Here is a 17,386-nt window from a genome sequence, read left to right as displayed (position 1 = left end):
TGATGATGATGATGATGATGATGATGATGATGATGATGATGATGATGATGATGGTGATGATGATGATGATGATTCCTCTTCCTTTTTTAAAATGTTTCTGAAGAAGCCCATACTGGCTAAACATTGAACTATATACTCGTTTGTATATGCAGATATACAGGGTGATAAAAAAAAAAACTGAACAACTTTTTTGTAAATATTTTCCTCCACACTGAAGCTTTGTGTTTCAAATTTGTACACAACATTTTGGAGTAAAAGAGAATTTGTCTGATCATCATTTTAGATAAATCTACAACATAGATTTTCTTTACATAGCACGTAAAAAACAACCCATTTTTCAGCTATGTCCTAATTTTCGTAGCATGACGTTTGCGTTAGGCCTACCACTAAAAGTCCCAACGATTGGGCCATATTGCAAGCCACAGTGATCTAACAGGCCAACAGAAGTTTGCAGATAGTTTTTCTCAAGTTTCTTTTGCCTGTTAAGATCACGGATAAGATTAGTAAAGAGCAGAGAGCTTTTTGTATTGAACATTTCCTCACCACCAACTCATTTCGTAAGTTTTGTACCAGATACGGAAACAACGTATCTTTAAAGCCTCATTTGAAGTCAAGGGGGAAAATAGTCCGTCATAGGACTTGCAGAGAATTAGAACTAAAAATTCCAAGACAAAATAACAATTTCAGGGTATACACACACCGTTCAAACCCCTTTAACGTCACCAGGTTGCGGCATTCAGTAGATGAGCCCCATGAGATATCTTTCCGTAGACAATGTCTACAGCTATGATTTTCTTACATCTCAACGTTCTGCATTGTCGAGGCAGATCTTCATCTACGACTGTACCATTTTCCTGTTTGTGACGCTAACATGGATCAGAGGATTGCAATGTGTTCATGATTCCTTAATCATATTAAAAAGCCTGGACATTTTCTCTATGATATTTGGTTCCTTGTGAAAGCCCATATTCACCTTCAGGGATATGTTAACTCCACAAATGCTGCCTATTTGGGCAACTTTATCCTACCCCCTATTGTCTCTAGAAACAAATCCATACTGTAAGATGTACAATGTTTGGATTGATCCTTGTGTTTGGCCACCACTATACAATACGAACAACGTGTAAAAATGTGTCGAGTCGAAAGATATAGAGCACTGGTTCTCGGAATTCCAGAATTTTACAAATATTTTTAAAAAATTCTGCACAAGAAAATATATATTGTTTAAATGTTACAGGGATTGAAAGATTAGATTTTAAGAAGAAAAGGAAGGGGGAAAAAACATACTAATCATTCCATGACTCTCCTTCCAAGATTGTTTTTTAAAATGGTGCATTTTGCGTTTACAGGTGGGTTTTTTTTATAAAAGCCTTTTCCGTTTCCTAACCCATGTTTTTTCGTTATGAATTTCATGTCACACAAATGTCTTTTGGATGAATTATATCAGTTCCAAATTACAACATTCTAGTACAAAGTTTGCGCGAGATATTCTGAAAAAAAGTTGTTTAGTTGTCGTTGTTCTTTGGATCACACTGCACATTGTACAGTGGCGTACAAAAGAAACTTGAAAATATATTCACCCACTCATCGTGGACCTTGGACCACCCACCCATGCAACATACTAACTTAAAGTTAAATAAATGGATAAAAACACTGGACGCCATTGATGCTTGTATATAATATTCTAAATACCATACCACTCTGTAAGCAATATTCAAGTGGACAATTTTTTTCTATTGTTGTCGTGATTGCTTTTATCACTTTCATATAGAAGCCCATAAGGCGAAATGTCGAACATATCTTATAATATCATAACATTTAAATTCAAAATAAAATACTCAAGTTTTCATTAACTTCTTGTTTTTTCTTGTCTCTCTGACACGATCGGTGATGATGATGATGATGATGGTGATGGTGATGATAATAATGATGATGATGATGCTGATGATGATGATGATGATGATGATGATGATGATGATGATGATGATGATGATGATGATGATGATGATGATGATGATGAGAGGAGGTGTGGGAAGAGAAGTAGGATGAGGAGGAGATGCGGGTGGAACAAAATTCACAAGAGAAACAGAACTAGGAGAAAAGGCATGGTGGCTGTAGACAGAAGACAACAAAGGTACGTTATAATTTTTGTTCAAGTTAAATAATGTACTCTCTCATTTAACTGACAAGTTCCGATTTCTTCTACTACCTCCATCTTAAAGTAAAGCTGACACTGGCGTAATGCTTGAGCAAGGTGGGTTACATTATTTAACAGCGGGGGTCCCTGGTTTAACTTTTAGTTACAGACTTCAAAATAAGTTAAAGACCACCTTGACAGACAGTCATAATATTTTTTAATCGAAAAAAAGACAGCTAGGAATGTTTCAAACTTTTTTGCTCTGAAAATGTTAATGGGTTACCAATGCGTCCTGCAAAGCTTCCTAAAGTGGCAAAACCACCACGTGCAGCACGGAAATCCTCGGGAATTCTAGCCAAATTTGCTGTTTATATCGACTTTAGTGCGGACATTCCTCGGTTAAATTGTCTAGTGCACGTCATAAATGAACGTACGGTCTTAAACTGTGCTCACTTTGGTGGCAATATTATAAGCCGCTGTTTGCGCAAAATCCGGTATCGTATCAACATGCCACCAAGACGAAAGCTAACAGACTTTGATCGTGCCAGAGCTATGGCATGGCCGCAGGATGGGATGAAAGCCTGAGAAGTTGTCAGAAGGCTCGCAGTCTCACACGTTGTCATTGTCCGCTTGAGGCAGCGCCATCAAGCCACTGGATCAGTCCAAAAACGCCAACGTGCAAGTCGACCCAAGAAGACCATTCCGAGTGTTTGCAAGTGGTCCTTAACTTATTTTGAAGTCTGATGATAGGACTGAGCGAGATGTGCAGAGAGAGCTTTGAAAATTCCACAAAATGACCCGAGGTTGATAACGCCTTGTTAGTTAGGGATTCGAACCAGGGCGTATACTCCGTTGTCTAACACGATACTACTGAGTAAAGGTATGGGTCGACATCTCCGCTGCCTTGATGCAGTGTGATCTTCACCTAATTACGCTAATCTACTCACTCCCTTCACGTTGGCACTCAATTATAAACCAAAAATTAACAAAACGAAAAAGCAAATAAAAAACAGAAAGTCTGACCACACCTTCTCTTTTCGCGCGTGTTTTTGTGTGTATGTGTGTGTGTGTGTGTGTGTATGTGTGTGTGTGTTTGTGTGTCTGTGTGTCTGTGTGTGTGCCTGTGCCTGTGTGTGTGTGTGTGTGTGTGTGTGTGTGTGTGTGTGTGTGTGTGTGCTTTGTTGGGGTTTTTTTGGTAAGTGTTTTACGACGTCCGCAACTGCATAGGGTCATATGAGCGCGGGGCACACCGAATATTTTCAGTTTGGTAGGGAATTTTGAATTTTTCCCGGGAGACGGCCAAAGCTTACTCTTATCGATTTGGGACCACCAAGGGATCTTTTACGTTCGTTCACAACTTGCACACAGGACCTCCGAGAATTTTAGCTGTTGTCCGAGAAGGTTAGGTGTTGATCTTTGCTACCATAAGATCAGGGATCTGGCTGAAAGACAACAGTAAGAAGGTGCCAAGGAGAAGCAGTAGAAAGGCTGCAGAAAGAGTCAGGAGCCCATAGGAGGGGGGCAAAGGAGGTGAGGAGGGGGGCAGAAAGTGGAGGCGAAAGCAGACGTCAAAACATTGCTGGAAAGCAGGAAAGTATGTGGAAGGAAAGGAGAGAACTTTGGAGAAGAAAATTTTCCATGGCTATCCGGATTACCTCTTCACTGCTATGTAGACGTGCATAGTACATACTCGCTTGTGTTCTCCCAAACTGCTCTCTGCCACTTTTCCTCTGGTTGATTTATATGGGGTGTTTTAGGAAATACTGCAATGACGATTTGTGCTGTTGTTGATTCTTAAATAAGGGAAAAGGTATCACGGCTTTGATGAAACTCTCTCCAAAACAAACATCTTATTCGTATAATATGCAAAGTAGATAGATACGTCTCAGCAATGAAGGGGTTAATCGAACCCGGGACCTATTGAATGAGAGTAGGCACAACTCTCTACGTTGCCCTTAATTGTGTTGCAAAGTGAACCAGGATTACGTCAGGGTACGCGATGTATTTTGGAGCAATGCACAAGTCTAAGCTAGCAAACGACTCCTGATCTTTAGTTTGTTTTGGTTGCAAACTTTAAATTCCAAATCATCTCTATTCTCACGACAACATGTCATGTAAATGCCGTTTCTTAATTTTTCTACCTTTGAACCGTACGTCTTCTGCGTGCTTTGTCTATTATCATTATTTTATTTAAGGTTTATTTCGCGGACGGAGACATACGGATAGCACACTAACAGAAAGTAGTCTAAATTTCTTTCAATCCTCACCCTGACTCCGAAAACGGGCATGAAGATTTTGTTTTATTTGAGAGTCATGAATGGATCCTCTTGTCCAGATAACTGGCTGGTCAGTTGAACTTCGTTGGTCCGGATCCATTACACCAGTTGATGTCAGCATGATATAAAACATTTATTACGCTCGTTATGACGGCAGACCATTATTCACCCTACTTGTGAGATATATTCCATAAATTTAACATGAGATGTACAACGATGATGAAATGTGTATCAAGTATTTAGTTCTGTTATCATTTTCCCCCTTGTTGAGCCAAATACCACAGTGCCCTAGACGTACACATTCATGCATATGAACATTAATGTTTTTCATACCTTGCTTTGAAAAGTCTTATTTGTTACAGGTGCATTAAGTTCGAATATAAAAATGCACTACTCTAGCGATGCCCAGGTCCATATCTGTTCTGGCAATTGCATCGAGCATGCTCACTTTTGGGACCTTTTCTTGGGGTGTACGATCTGTAAACAGCAAGTTGACGTTGCTGTTACACATAATTTTCTTTAAAAAAGAATGTCTAAAGTATTGACAAAACTTTTGTGAGGATCGAACAGGAGATATCTCGGTTCCGAGGCACATGTTTGATGAAGTACTCTGCATATCCTCTGGTTGTGGTAAGGGTTGTTGTCAGTGTCTATGGGTTTTTTTCATAAATTCACGCAACAAATCTCGCATTTCTTACGTGCATTAGTTTACTACTACAAGTGACTGGGTATTTTCATTTACAGCGCTTTATCAACAGTGCTTATCCCTCCAAGTGCCAAATACAACGTGATGTGGTGTCTAGGCTTATCTAAGGTTTTAGAGTTAGGATAAGAAAATAAAGAATAGCAATAGAAGACAGCAAATGAGGTACTAATAACTATACATTTTCTGAAAGCTTATGAGTTCAAGAATATGTTTACATTACTTCGGGTGAAAAAAATATGTTTCAGTGACCTTGACTGTGACCTTCTATCATTGACTATAAATGCCAGATTGTATACTGTTTACAAATGAGTCCATATATCCCTCAGTTTATTTCTTATGAATATAAAATCCTTTCAGCATATTCCACAGGCTGTAAGCTATCCATAAATTTTAATGTATAGATAAGAGATTTTTCTTTAAAAAATGTAAAATAGAATTTTTATATTATTTTATTCACAGCATGTCATGTCATTTTCTAGAAAATGAATACACGATAGTGAACATGGGGTATATTGCGCAGATTTTACGCTGTTACTCAATAAGCCGCCCTTCTTATGTTCGGTAAATTACGCGGGTTTTTGAGTGGGGTATCGATTATGTGGTTTGTAGTCGAGTCAAAATCCCGACCTCGACAATGTTTAGCAGATTGACTGTTCACTAAAACCAGTTCAAGACCTATCTATCAGATTGAGTGTTGGAGGGGGTACCTTGTTTAGCTGAAAATAGTCCGGTGAGTTTGTCTCAGAAGAACCAGAAAATAAGTAAATATATTAGCGGACTTGTAAAAATGTGTCTGCCCAATGCACTTTAGTTGCGCTCAAAAAGAAACTTAAAATGGAAGTTTTCATGACAGAAAGAGGACGAAAAAAAATATATACAATGAAATGAAATAACAGTCTAGATAATTGGCTAACTTTAAACTTATACTTATAGATTGAATATCAAGTCGGAACCATGTCGAATACCGGCGCAGCCTAAGAAATACATGTACACGATACCAAAAATACCAGCCCAATTTTCTATAAAGTTTTGGAAAACTCCTTTGAAGTTTTTGACAATAGGATTAAAAACCTTCGCTATTTTCCTCTGCCCCGTAGATCGGCTGTCATCCACCGCAACATCACAGTAGCGACGCTGACGGCCGATTGTCATGACACCTGGAGGGTTAAACGTGAACCCAAACCATTGATCATTTCTTTATAGAGCACCAGACATTTGTTTTAGGTGTTGTTTTAACATTTTTCTTTTTTTTTGTTGTTTGGGTTTTTTTCATATAACATTCGTGCACAGTCAGCAGTGTGTCCATCGGTAATCGTAATTTATTGTGCTGTTAATGTTTTAACCAGCTTATCTTGCATAACACGAATTTATTAAAACTAACGCAACCTGGCTGTGTGGATTTCTTTATTTATCGTCGTGCAGGCAGCAAGTTTTGTTGTTTCGCTTTTTTTTTTAAACATGCATTTCTTTATAGCAATTATTAGTTGCCGTCGTTAGAACTGATTATAATATAGAGAATTGCATATTATGCTTCGATAGCAGAAGATAAAACAAAAAGCAAGTTATAAGATGAACATATTGAAAGTTACATTTTATTTTACTTCACATTTGCAGGAGGTCAAGGATTTTGGAAGCAGTGTTTTGTTTCTGAGGTGACAAAGTTTACAGAACGGCAATTATATTGTGTTTTGCCTATTTCCACGAATAACACACGTTGGTAAAATACAATGACTCAGTAACCAATGCAAGGATATGCCAGCAGCCGTACCTAAAAGTGTGTGACTTCAACAAGAGAAAAAAACAAAAACTGTTTGCTTCCTCTTCCAAGTCATCCTTTGCACCGCTGTGTTTGTATTTCTTGCAGCGTGAGAACGTCATGCTGCATTAAATGGAATATTCAAAGTACAGAAGTGGTAAACTTCTGAGACAACAGATTATTTTCAGATGTTGATGGTGATCGTAAATGTGTGTCTATTTCTCTACGACTAGTAAGCTTTGCATATCACTGTACTGTTCATTCGGTCTCGTGAAGTGATAAACCCCGGTGGCCAAAGAAAATTTCGATCCTATGTGCACACCTACCTCTGCACTACATACCTATACGAAATAATGTCCAGAAATTACGAGAATGTGGATGATCATGCCCCTAGCAACAGAAGTTATGTTTCCAAGGTCTGTGGAGACCGAAACAAACTTTTTCTGCACATTATTCGTCCTTTAATGTCCGAGTTACTTGCAACGGTGATGTATGTCTTCGTGGGGACTGTGCCATTCGTTTCAATGTCACTCCTCCAGATGGCTCTTGTCAATGGAATAGTCATCGCAGCAGTCATTATTGCTTTTGGTGGTATTAGGTACGTTTTTTTATAATGTTGTTATGTAGTTTTCGTATAATGATATAGACACAAACATGCCATATTAATAATATTATTTCGAGTACTTGGCTAAGGGGTATAGAGTAAAGGGGAAGGGAAAATATTGGAAGGAATAGAAATACAATAAACCAGAATCAGTGCCATACTTTCCGCTTTTAGGGGGTCACCATCTACAAATTCAAAGTGGAAATTTGAAGGGAGGGAAAGGGGGGGGGGGGTTGCAACAAGTGCTATAATACACACCAGCATTCAATTATTTGCCGGTGGGTTTTTTAGGTCTCCGTGTCTATGTGCACGTTCATTTATCTGATCGCATTTGTTGCTCTTCTTTAATTTCAGGACTGAACGTTGTTTTCTTTTAGGTGGTAAAACCGTCTCTCTCTCTCTCTCTCTCTCTCTCTCTCTCTCCCCTCTCTCTCCCCCTCTCTTTCTCACCCCCTCTCTCTCTTTTACACTCTTACCATGTTCATTTCCCAGCGGCTCACACATCAACCCAGTGGTGACCCTGGGCATGTGCCTGTGTGGCCAGCTTCCTGTCATCAAGGCCGTGTTATACGTATTGACGCAACTATTGGGCGCCATGATTGGCTCCATCCTTCTGAGAGTGAGTGTCTCTGCACAGGCTGGGTTTTTTAAAATCCATTCTTTGTGTTTTGTTTTGTTTTTGTTTTCTTTTTTTTTTGGGCGGGAGGGGTGTTTTTGTTCGTTTTTAATTAATTTTATTTTACTGTTTTTTGTTGCTCAATGTACTGTGTTTTTAAAAGTGAACGAACCTCAAATGTCACAGTGCACTGTCTCTGATACAGGGTACGCAGCTCACTCGTCTGAGATGGAATTTTTCAAACACCAACCTCTTTATCCCTCCCTCCTCCCCCTCTCTCTCTCTCTCTCTCTATCTCTCCCTCTCTCTCTCTCTCTCTCTCTCTCGCTCTCTCTCTCTCTCTCACTTATACACACACACACATACACACACACACACACACACACACACATTCTCTTTCTGCCTTTTTTCCGTAAAACTGGCATTTTTTTCTTTAAAATCAGCACAGTTTTAGATCCCTTAGAAGGCAGGTTTCCGACACTGCCTATCAAGGCCAACCCTGGCTGAGAGGGATACAACATCCCCGCAAGAAGGCTGAGATACTCGATTGATACAACATCATAACAGAAAGACCCAGATACTCGATAAATATTTTCCCTCCTCGGGGATCGAACTCGTGTCTCCAGCCTGCGACATCAAAGCGTTTAACTGCTACGGGGTCTGTCTCAGAATAAAGTTTCCCTCCTCCATAAAATTAAAGGTACGCAACCAACAGCCACTAAATTTTGTGACGTCATTACATCATGTCTAAGAAATTTCAACGCCAAATTTCAAGTGCATTAGTTAACGGGTCATAGAGCTGTGACGTGTCAAGTGTGGTGTTCTTGTGCACTTTGACCAAGGCAAATTCTAGAAAAAATTCAACTCTTCTCGGCAAGTCAATCTGCAGTTGAAACCCAGGGAGATCTATACAACGTAATAAGGAATAATGCCCCATCAATTCGAACAGTAAGGAAATGGATCCGGGAGGTTGAAGATGGGAGGTTTTACATGAAAAATGAAGCACACACAGAAAACACGGGGAGAGAAAGGTGATGCATATTGTTTTTTTCGACATGAGTCGCATTATACTGAGCTGGCTAGTCACACCTGGTGTGAATGTCAATGGTGACTACTACAGGTTCGTCCTCAAAGACAAGCTGAGACCTGTGATCCGGTAAAAAGACCCGCTTTGCTTGAAGAAGGCGTCATCCTGCACCATGACAACGCGCCTGTTCACAAGCCCAGAATTGTGAACGAGCTTCTTGAGGGCTACTCGTGAGAATTATTGGAACACCTGCTCTATTCGCCCGATCTCGCCCCATGCAACTTCCATCTCTTCCACAAGGTGAAAGAAATGCTAAGAGATTTGAGGACGAGGACCAGATTCAAAAGGCTATGAGAAAAGCACTCGGGACCTTGGACAAACGATCCCTGACCACTGTCTTTGACCGCTGGGTACATCAAACGGAGAAATGTCTTGAACTTGAACTTGGTGGTTCCTACGTTGAATAGGTATTTGAATAAGCTTTCTGTTGATAGGTGATTTATAATTATATGTGAGGACAGCATGACAGGGAAACTTTATTCTGAGACAGACCTCGTGCACCACGGACGCCAGTATTTTTATCTCTGCACTTATTATTACTATTTGGTTTGTCATTTAGAGAGAGAGAAAGAGAGAGAGAGAGAGAGAGAGAGAGAGAGAGAGATAGAGAGAGAGAGGAAGAGAGAGAGAGAGAGAGAGAGAGAGAGAGAGAGAGAGAGAGAGAGAGAGAGAGAGAGAGAGTTTCAAACACTATGACAACTCTCCGAATCATTAAAGCTCGACAAATAGTCTTGCTCTGTCATCTTTGCTTGAAAAAGAAATATTTTTTGTACAAGTTTATCCAAGTGTCATACGCAATTGAAAAATCTCGAAGGCAAAGCACGGGAGGGGGAAAAGGAAGAAGAACGAGGTGATATCTCAAGGCAATAGCTTATTATAATTGAGCTAAGCCCGTTTGTGAGGTCAGAATACCTTTTTTACACAGGTGCCCATAAAATCAACAAAAATACGAATCAGTTTAAAATTGTCTCCATGGGTTACGTGGGCATACTTTCAAAGTTCGGAAACTACCTTTGGATTTTTCAGGTTTGATGGTTTTTTCCCTTTAAATCGAAGCTCTCATAATATGTTTTCACTCTGCCCTTTCGTATTTTACTGGAGACAACATCCGTTTCGGTTTGCGTTTCGTCGAGTGTGTGTCTGACAGTTGCTTCTATTATTTCCTGATTTAGAATCTCGATATCCAACCCTGGGTAATTTTGCAGTCATAAATTTGTGATTTTCTTAGGTTTTATTTTTCAATTTAAACGAATTTGACCATTAAAATCACGCAAATCAACCTAAATGTGATAAAATAGGGGGACCGTTTAACCCCTCATCGGAGACCTACATTCTAAAGGTTGTAAAGGCGAAAGCGCAGATAAAAAATACCACTGAAGAAAAAACCCCTTATATTCTCTTACCTTACTCGAGCTGCTCTTCTCAATTGTCCAAGAAAGAACCCTTGTTATCGGAAGCACTGAAACCACAATGCCTCCTCTTTTTTCTGCAGCGCCATAAACACTTATCCTCACGAAATGAGCACTGCGTATTACACTTCGGGCACACACCTCCTTCGGGAAAACACCATGCAGAACGTACAAAATCTCCGCTTTTCTGGTTGTCTTCGTAGAATCTTCTGATGACTGAGAAATAATTGAAGGGCGCACGACTGGCACGAATCCATGACATGACATAACCCAGCCCAGACAAGGAGCAGCGAGAATGACGGTTAGACATAGAGGATTTCAAATTTAGAGAGGGATTAGATCTAATGACGTAAGCAAAGCGCAGCAGAAACCGTGAAATGCGCATGCTCAACAATAAATATGCAAAAAGTTAGAAGTGTGCTCATTCTAAAAGGTTGGATGGCGCATGCGCATAATCTATGACATGTGACTCTCCGTGCAATCACATTGTTCTTTCCCGGTATATTAGCACGCAAAGCTCGTGAAGATATACAAATAATACAGGTATTAATATGAAACGGGACATTTGCGATGGCTTTGAGTATCACATTCGTTAATAACACACCCTAAAACCTACAAAAATCATTAACAAAGTAGTCAACATAAGTTCGGTCCAATTCTGCAATAATACCCAACTCTGTTGGAATTGTGCTTCGCAATGTCGATGGATACTTCAGGCCGATTATTTTGTAGATAAAATTGGTATAGTCGTGTCCCCAAAAGGTTGAGTTTTTAATTTAAACGCTTAAAATGTTTACTTCATTGTATTGACTTTATCAAAATTTGGGACGTATTCGGTGCGCAGTTCTTATTTTTTATTTTTTATTTATTTAAAAAAAAAATTTTTTTTTGAGAGCAAGACTTTAGATCTAGTAGATCTCTCTATATCCTAAATGTATTTAGAGCACAGAATTCAAAACTGATTTGGAAGTAGTTAGCAAGAACAGAAGTGCGGTTTGTGCTTTATCGTGTGTGTGCTCATCACTGCACAACAAACGCCGTTTTCCTCCTTTTTTGTTTGCGTCTATATCAGATTCCCCATGTAGTTCATTCTAATAGGGGGTGCCCACATATGCGATTCTGTCGGGTCGGGTCGGGTCGGGCCGATCGGGTCGGGTCGCTTTCTTGTGGTTCAGTGCACACTATATCCCGCCGCGATTGTACCCGAGGACCTGGAAGTTAAAGCAGAGAAACCTTTAACCTACATGCGACTACACAGAGGGCGTAAACCCGGCTACGATTGGCGGAACCCTTGACCCATGAATACATAAAATAGGCAAATAGGCCTACGATACCCTTGCACTTCTAGCACTCCCTATCTCTGTCTCTCTCTGTCTCTCTCTGTCTCTCTCTGTGTGTGTGTGTGTGTGTGTGTGTGTGTGTGTGTGTGTGTGTGTGTGTGTGTGTGTGTGTGTGCGCGCGTGAGTGCTTGCTTGCTTGCTTGCTTGCTTTAATGTCTCTCTCCTTTCTTATCTATTTCTCACTTCCCATATCAGAGACCTAGATCTAGATCTAGCAATGTATCTCTCTCCCTTCCTCCCTGTTACTCTCATCACCCTCTCTCTGTAGTGCTCCTCCTCCTCCTCCTTCTGATTCGTCTCCTTTTTCCTCTAGGCCTATAAGCGCTCCAAACCCGCCGTGAGAAGCGAGAAGACGGTCAAAGGCGTGAGACTGAAACCGGAAATTCTCAGAGTACCTACTTAATGTATTCATGGTTAAAAATGGACACGTGACTCAGCCATGTTGTGATTGGATGCAAACCACCCAATCGCACAGTTCGCAGGCCAGAAAACAAAAGCGTTTGTTTTTGTAGGTCACTGATGGTGTCGATCAGTTTGTGCCATGATGGTCGCTTTGCGCCCTCAATTTGGCTAACCCTGACTACCCGATGGGCCCGACCCGACCCGACCCGACCGGATCGCGTATGTGGGTACCCCTAGGCGATCATAAATCAGGCAGCGCAGCCCGAGAACTACACACCTTGCTTGTGGGCTGACACACCGGCCGCTCAGGCTTCGGCCCACAGCAAGCAGTGACCTTCGTAATGATAATAATGATTACAACGGCCACGGCTAGGCGGTCTCTTTCTCCCTTTCTCCCTCTCTCTCTCTCTCTCTCTCTCTCTCTCTCTCTCTCTCAATCTCTCCCTCCTCTCTCTCTCTCCCTCTCCCTCTCAATCTCTCCCCCCTCTCTCTCCCTCTCTCTCCCCCCTCTCTCTCTTTCTCTCTCTCTCTCTCTCTCTCTCTCTCTCTCTCTCTCTCTCTCACTCTCTCTCAATGGTTTAGCTTCCCTGTGTTTGTGTTCAAACTAACGGACATGTAAAAAATTATTCTAGACAGACAAAAGCGATGGAAAGACAGAAAGTTGACTTGAGTTGAGTTAGAGTTTTACGGAAATGGAGGGCACACACTGATATGTTTTGACACCTTTTCATAGGATAAAATGTTTGGTAAGCTAGCAGTCCATGCCCGACATTCTGTTTCATCCGAAGGAAATCCATACAAGGTCACTTTTTCTGCACCTTTCTGACTGTCATAGCCAGTTTTGCATCCACCAACTGAGCATTTTCTTCCCATTGTTGTTCTTATTCCTTCAGTTTATTTTGAAGGTGTCAGTCACAGTCCAACAGAGTCATAACCACACATGATGAAAGCAAGAAATAGGCCTAGAAGAGAAGCATGTAAGCACTGTGAAAGAACAGCAGATATTAATATACAAAGCAGGTCGGGAAAAACACAAATTGTCAAAGGAGCTCCCCCATAATTATGATCCGTATACTTTTCCCTACCTAACAAGGGTGGACCCCTAGACGCTCAGAGTCTAGATATATAGATTTATACCTACATGGTCCTTTTAGTCTACTGTTTGTGTTATAAACTAATCTAAAGCAGATCTAGGGATAGGATGGAGAGTTCGTTTTTAGTGGTTGTTTGCATAGAGAGGCTCTAAGTCAGTGAAGAGTGTGCGGATCAGGAGGGGGGCCTCCACTGTGTAGACATGTATTTTAGACAGATATGAATTAAACTTGCACGGTCAAAACTTCACTGTAGGTTTAATCTAAACACGTACACTGATGGAAGAGATATTTGATATTCACACAATCCAGATGATTTGAAAAAAAAAACTGCATTAGGCCTCAACTAAATGAACCCAGGCATTCACTGAGTACGATGGCGATGAAGAATCTGAAAATGAACAGTAGGCCTACAGTGCAGCCAAACAGCACTTCAAATTTGCGATCTCAAGACTGTTGGTCAATCTTAATTAATTAATTAATTAGTCACCACTTCTGTTCCTCAACACACACAATGATGTAGAAAATATTCACATAATCCAGATAACTTGAAAAGCAAACTGCATTAGGCAGAAATAATCCAGTGTCAAAGCATGAGAAAACAACAATTCAAACTGACCGTCGCACCCTGCGTAGGCTTATCACTACTAATGATCTACAAGGTTGTGGGCTTACTACACGGGTGTGTCAGCCCACAAGGAATCTAGGTCAGTAGCGCGCAGGTGGCCTGATTATATGACCGTCTAGGGGTACCCCCTATAAAACTTGGATTTGAGGAGAAATTTCATACTCACTCCTTATTTTGTTCAATTTTTATCCCAGCTGGAGATAAAATTCGGAGGTGCCACCTTTTACGTACACTTATAACATAATCAGAGCGTGAACCCAAATTCTTACTTTATTTTAGTTTACATTTTTACCCTCTGTTGCCATTAAGCGTCAAGGGAAGATGTAGTTTTCTATGGTAGGCCAGCTCTGCAGCTCTTCAGCTCTTTCAATTGGCATATTACAATTTCTCAGGGTTTCCTTGGCTCTCTCATCAATCCATCTTTTCCGTGGTCTACATCTTCCTTTTATAACCTGAGTCCTTGGCGTTATAGACTTTCGAGGCTGGGTGGTTAGGTGATATTCGTAACCGGTGGCCAAAGTATTGTATTTTCTGTTTGTCTATGAAATGCAGGCAGAACTCACAGCTAATGGCAGCTCTTATTTCTTCTTTTCTCTGCCTGTCAAATCTTGTGATGTTAAAGGTTTTGCGGAGATACATCATCTCGCTTGCAGTGATTTTGTTTTCATGGGTTTTACTTAATGTCCAGGTCTGGCACTGGTAGCATAACGTTGATATAAACATTGAAGTGATAAGCTGTCTCCAAATCTTACTATACTACTTCTTTATTATTCTCTACCCATGCCACTACATACGCTTTGAAAAGAGGGGATGGTGCTGGCAGAATTTACTTTTTGTAAGCAGTCTCTATAGCACACCGGCGGTCCACAATGTATCGGGGAATGAAATTACAATGTATGTGTCACTGACAAAAAAATTACCAAGTCAGATCTTTAGAGAAGAACGGTCATAAATAGAATGTATATTCTGCACGGATACACGGGCTTAAGTTATCATAAAACTTAATCAAACAGCTTTCAGTCTGCCAGTCAGTCAAATAATCCTGGATCTAAGAACGCACAATAGGAATAGCAACACAACACTAACAACAAAAAGTAAATAAAATTTAAGGAAATTAAAATTTCTAACCAAATCTTCCTGTCACCTTTGGTAGACGTTCATTTAGCTCCTATCTATCTCGCTTTTAGTCTTAAAAAAGGGGGGCGGGGAGGTTGAAAAATGTAAAACTTCGAAGAAATGGAACAGAATTTTCAAGTCTGCAAAAAGGTAAACATGAAAGCACATAGAAAGGAAAAGATCAACACCCAGAAAAAACATTTTCAACGAGAGCCATCTTTCATTTCACAGGGTGTGTTGGACGATGACGTCTTTAGGCTCATCCGAGCCGGGGCTCTGAGCGTTGCCCCAGGTGTATCCGTGTCCCAAGCCCTCCTGTGTGAAATCGTCCTGACCTTCATGCTCATCTTTGGGGCTCTTGTCGCTCTCGTGCCAGAGGAAGGGAAATGTTGCCCACTCGTAGGCCCCATCTGCGTTGGTACTACTGTTGGCGTTGCTATACTTTCAGCGTAAGTAAGCTTGTTATTTTCTTCTGTCTAGCCTCTTCTACTATTGCTGTCATGTTGTTATGTAAAGGATGATTTTTTTGTTTTGTAAATATTTCGTCCATACTGAAGTTTTGAGTTTTAAATTTGAACACAATATTTGGAAGTCAAAAGGAAATTGTCTGAGAATCATATTAGATAATGCCACAGAATGGTTTTGCTCTTTTTCGTGCATTAAAAACAGCCCAACCCATTTTCATCTTTATCCTTATTTTTAAAGCATGATGCACCAGTTTGCATCAGCCTACAATTAAAAGTTACATAGATCGTGTCATATTGCAAGCTGCTGCAGTCTAGCAAACCAATAGAAGTTTACAGATATTTCTTCCCCAAATTTTCTTAGCCAACTGAAACATGGTTAAGTTTAATAAAGAGCAGAGAGCTTTTTTGTATTGAACATTACCTCTCTGCCAACGTACCATCCCTGACATGTTGTTAGTTCCGCGAACGGTACGGAAAAATTGTTAAAGTGCCCTAAAGACCTTCTTTAGTGTCTTGGGTAGATAAATTCTATCAGTTTAGATATATAGATCAGAACTCCAAAATGTTTTTAACAAAACAACCACTTCAACCTGAACACGCACCATTTGCAGCCCTTTAATTAAACGCCCTAATGATTCAGATTTCAGTAATCGAGTCCCATGAGACGTCTGTCTGCAGACGATGTCTGCAGCTAGGACTTTCCTACACCACAACGGTCTGCATTCTCAAGACAGATCTAAACCTACGACTGTACCTTTTTCATGTTCGCTAGGTGAAGATAACATGAACCAGAGCATGGTAATGTGTTTATGATTCCTCAGTCGTCTTGAAAAGCGTGAACATTTCCTCGATGACATCTGGTTCAGTACCAAGTATATTTTCGCCTTTCAGGATAAATATCCTATCTGCAAAAATGCTGTCTACAAGGCAGCCCACCCCCTGTTGTCTCTAGAAGCTGCTCCACTGAAAATACTCATAATTTAGCGGGTCCTTATGTTTGGCAGCCATTGAACCTTTCAAACGAAACGTTAAAAATATGTCGAGTCCTATGGAGCGCATGTAGAACATTGCTTTTAGGAATCTCAGAATAAAGTCGTAGGATTTTTAACTCTGTTTAAATTTTTTTTTTACATGGATGGAAAATTAAATGTCAAAATGAAAATAGAGAAGAAAAAAAAAGCCAATCATTTCAAGACTTTCTTTACAAGATTTTTTAGAAAGTGATACCCTTTGCGTTCATGGCTACTTTTTCTTTAATTAAGCCATTTAGTTTTTAAAATAAGTTGCTTCTTTCCGAATTTTATGTCAATGGATTTTTATATCTAATCCAAATCACAACATTCTAGAACAATTTTTGTGGTAAATGTACAGAAAAAGAGTTGAAAAGTTTGCTTGTTTTTTGGTGGGGAATCATGCTGTACGTGTGTGTTAGTGAGCGTCTATCTATCTATCTATCTATCTATCTATCTATCTATCGATCGATCGATCGATCGATCTATGTAGATCTCTATCCAGATCACGATGTTGATCTAGAAACGCATGTAAGGATAAAGATAAAGATAGTTATGACAATTATAACATTAACAACAACAACAATTTCAAGAACAATAATTACATTAATCATCATCAACATCATCACTATCATCATCATCATAAGATGATAATAATGATAGTAGTAGTAGTAGTAGTAGCAGCAGCAGTAGTAGTAGTAGTAGTAGTAGTAGTAGTAGTAGTAGTAGTAGTAGTAGTAG

General features: G+C 40.1%; 2 protein-coding genes across 3 annotated transcripts in view; both read left to right on the top strand.

The window, feature by feature from the left end:
* The first annotated feature begins 7,414 nt into the window (after positions 1-7,414).
* On the top strand, positions 7,415-9,356 carry LOC118477137 (aquaporin AQPcic-like). Its single transcript, XM_035972597.1, has 3 exons — positions 7,415-7,473; positions 7,972-8,098; positions 9,216-9,356. The coding sequence occupies exons 1-3, from the start codon at positions 7,415-7,417 to the stop codon at positions 9,354-9,356; spliced, it is 327 nt and encodes a 108-aa protein (XP_035828490.1).
* A 5,094-nt stretch (positions 9,357-14,450) lies between these two features.
* Positions 14,451-17,386, top strand: part of LOC101857981 (probable aquaporin TIP3-2) — a 13,683-nt gene continuing 10,747 nt past the window's right edge. For both annotated transcript variants that reach the window (XM_013088517.2, XM_013088516.2), the window contains exon 1: positions 14,451-15,617. In XM_013088517.2, coding sequence (XP_012943971.2) covers positions 15,289-15,617 — 329 coding nt within the window. In that variant the 5' untranslated portion in view covers positions 14,451-15,288. The remainder of the gene's footprint in view (positions 15,618-17,386) is intronic.

Source organism: Aplysia californica, unplaced genomic scaffold, assembly GCF_000002075.1.
Source record: "Aplysia californica isolate F4 #8 unplaced genomic scaffold, AplCal3.0 scaffold00755, whole genome shotgun sequence".
NCBI lineage: Eukaryota > Metazoa > Mollusca > Gastropoda > Aplysiida > Aplysiidae > Aplysia > Aplysia californica.
The sequence above is the reverse complement of the archived record's forward strand: the minus strand, read 5'-3'. Positions and strand labels throughout refer to the sequence as shown.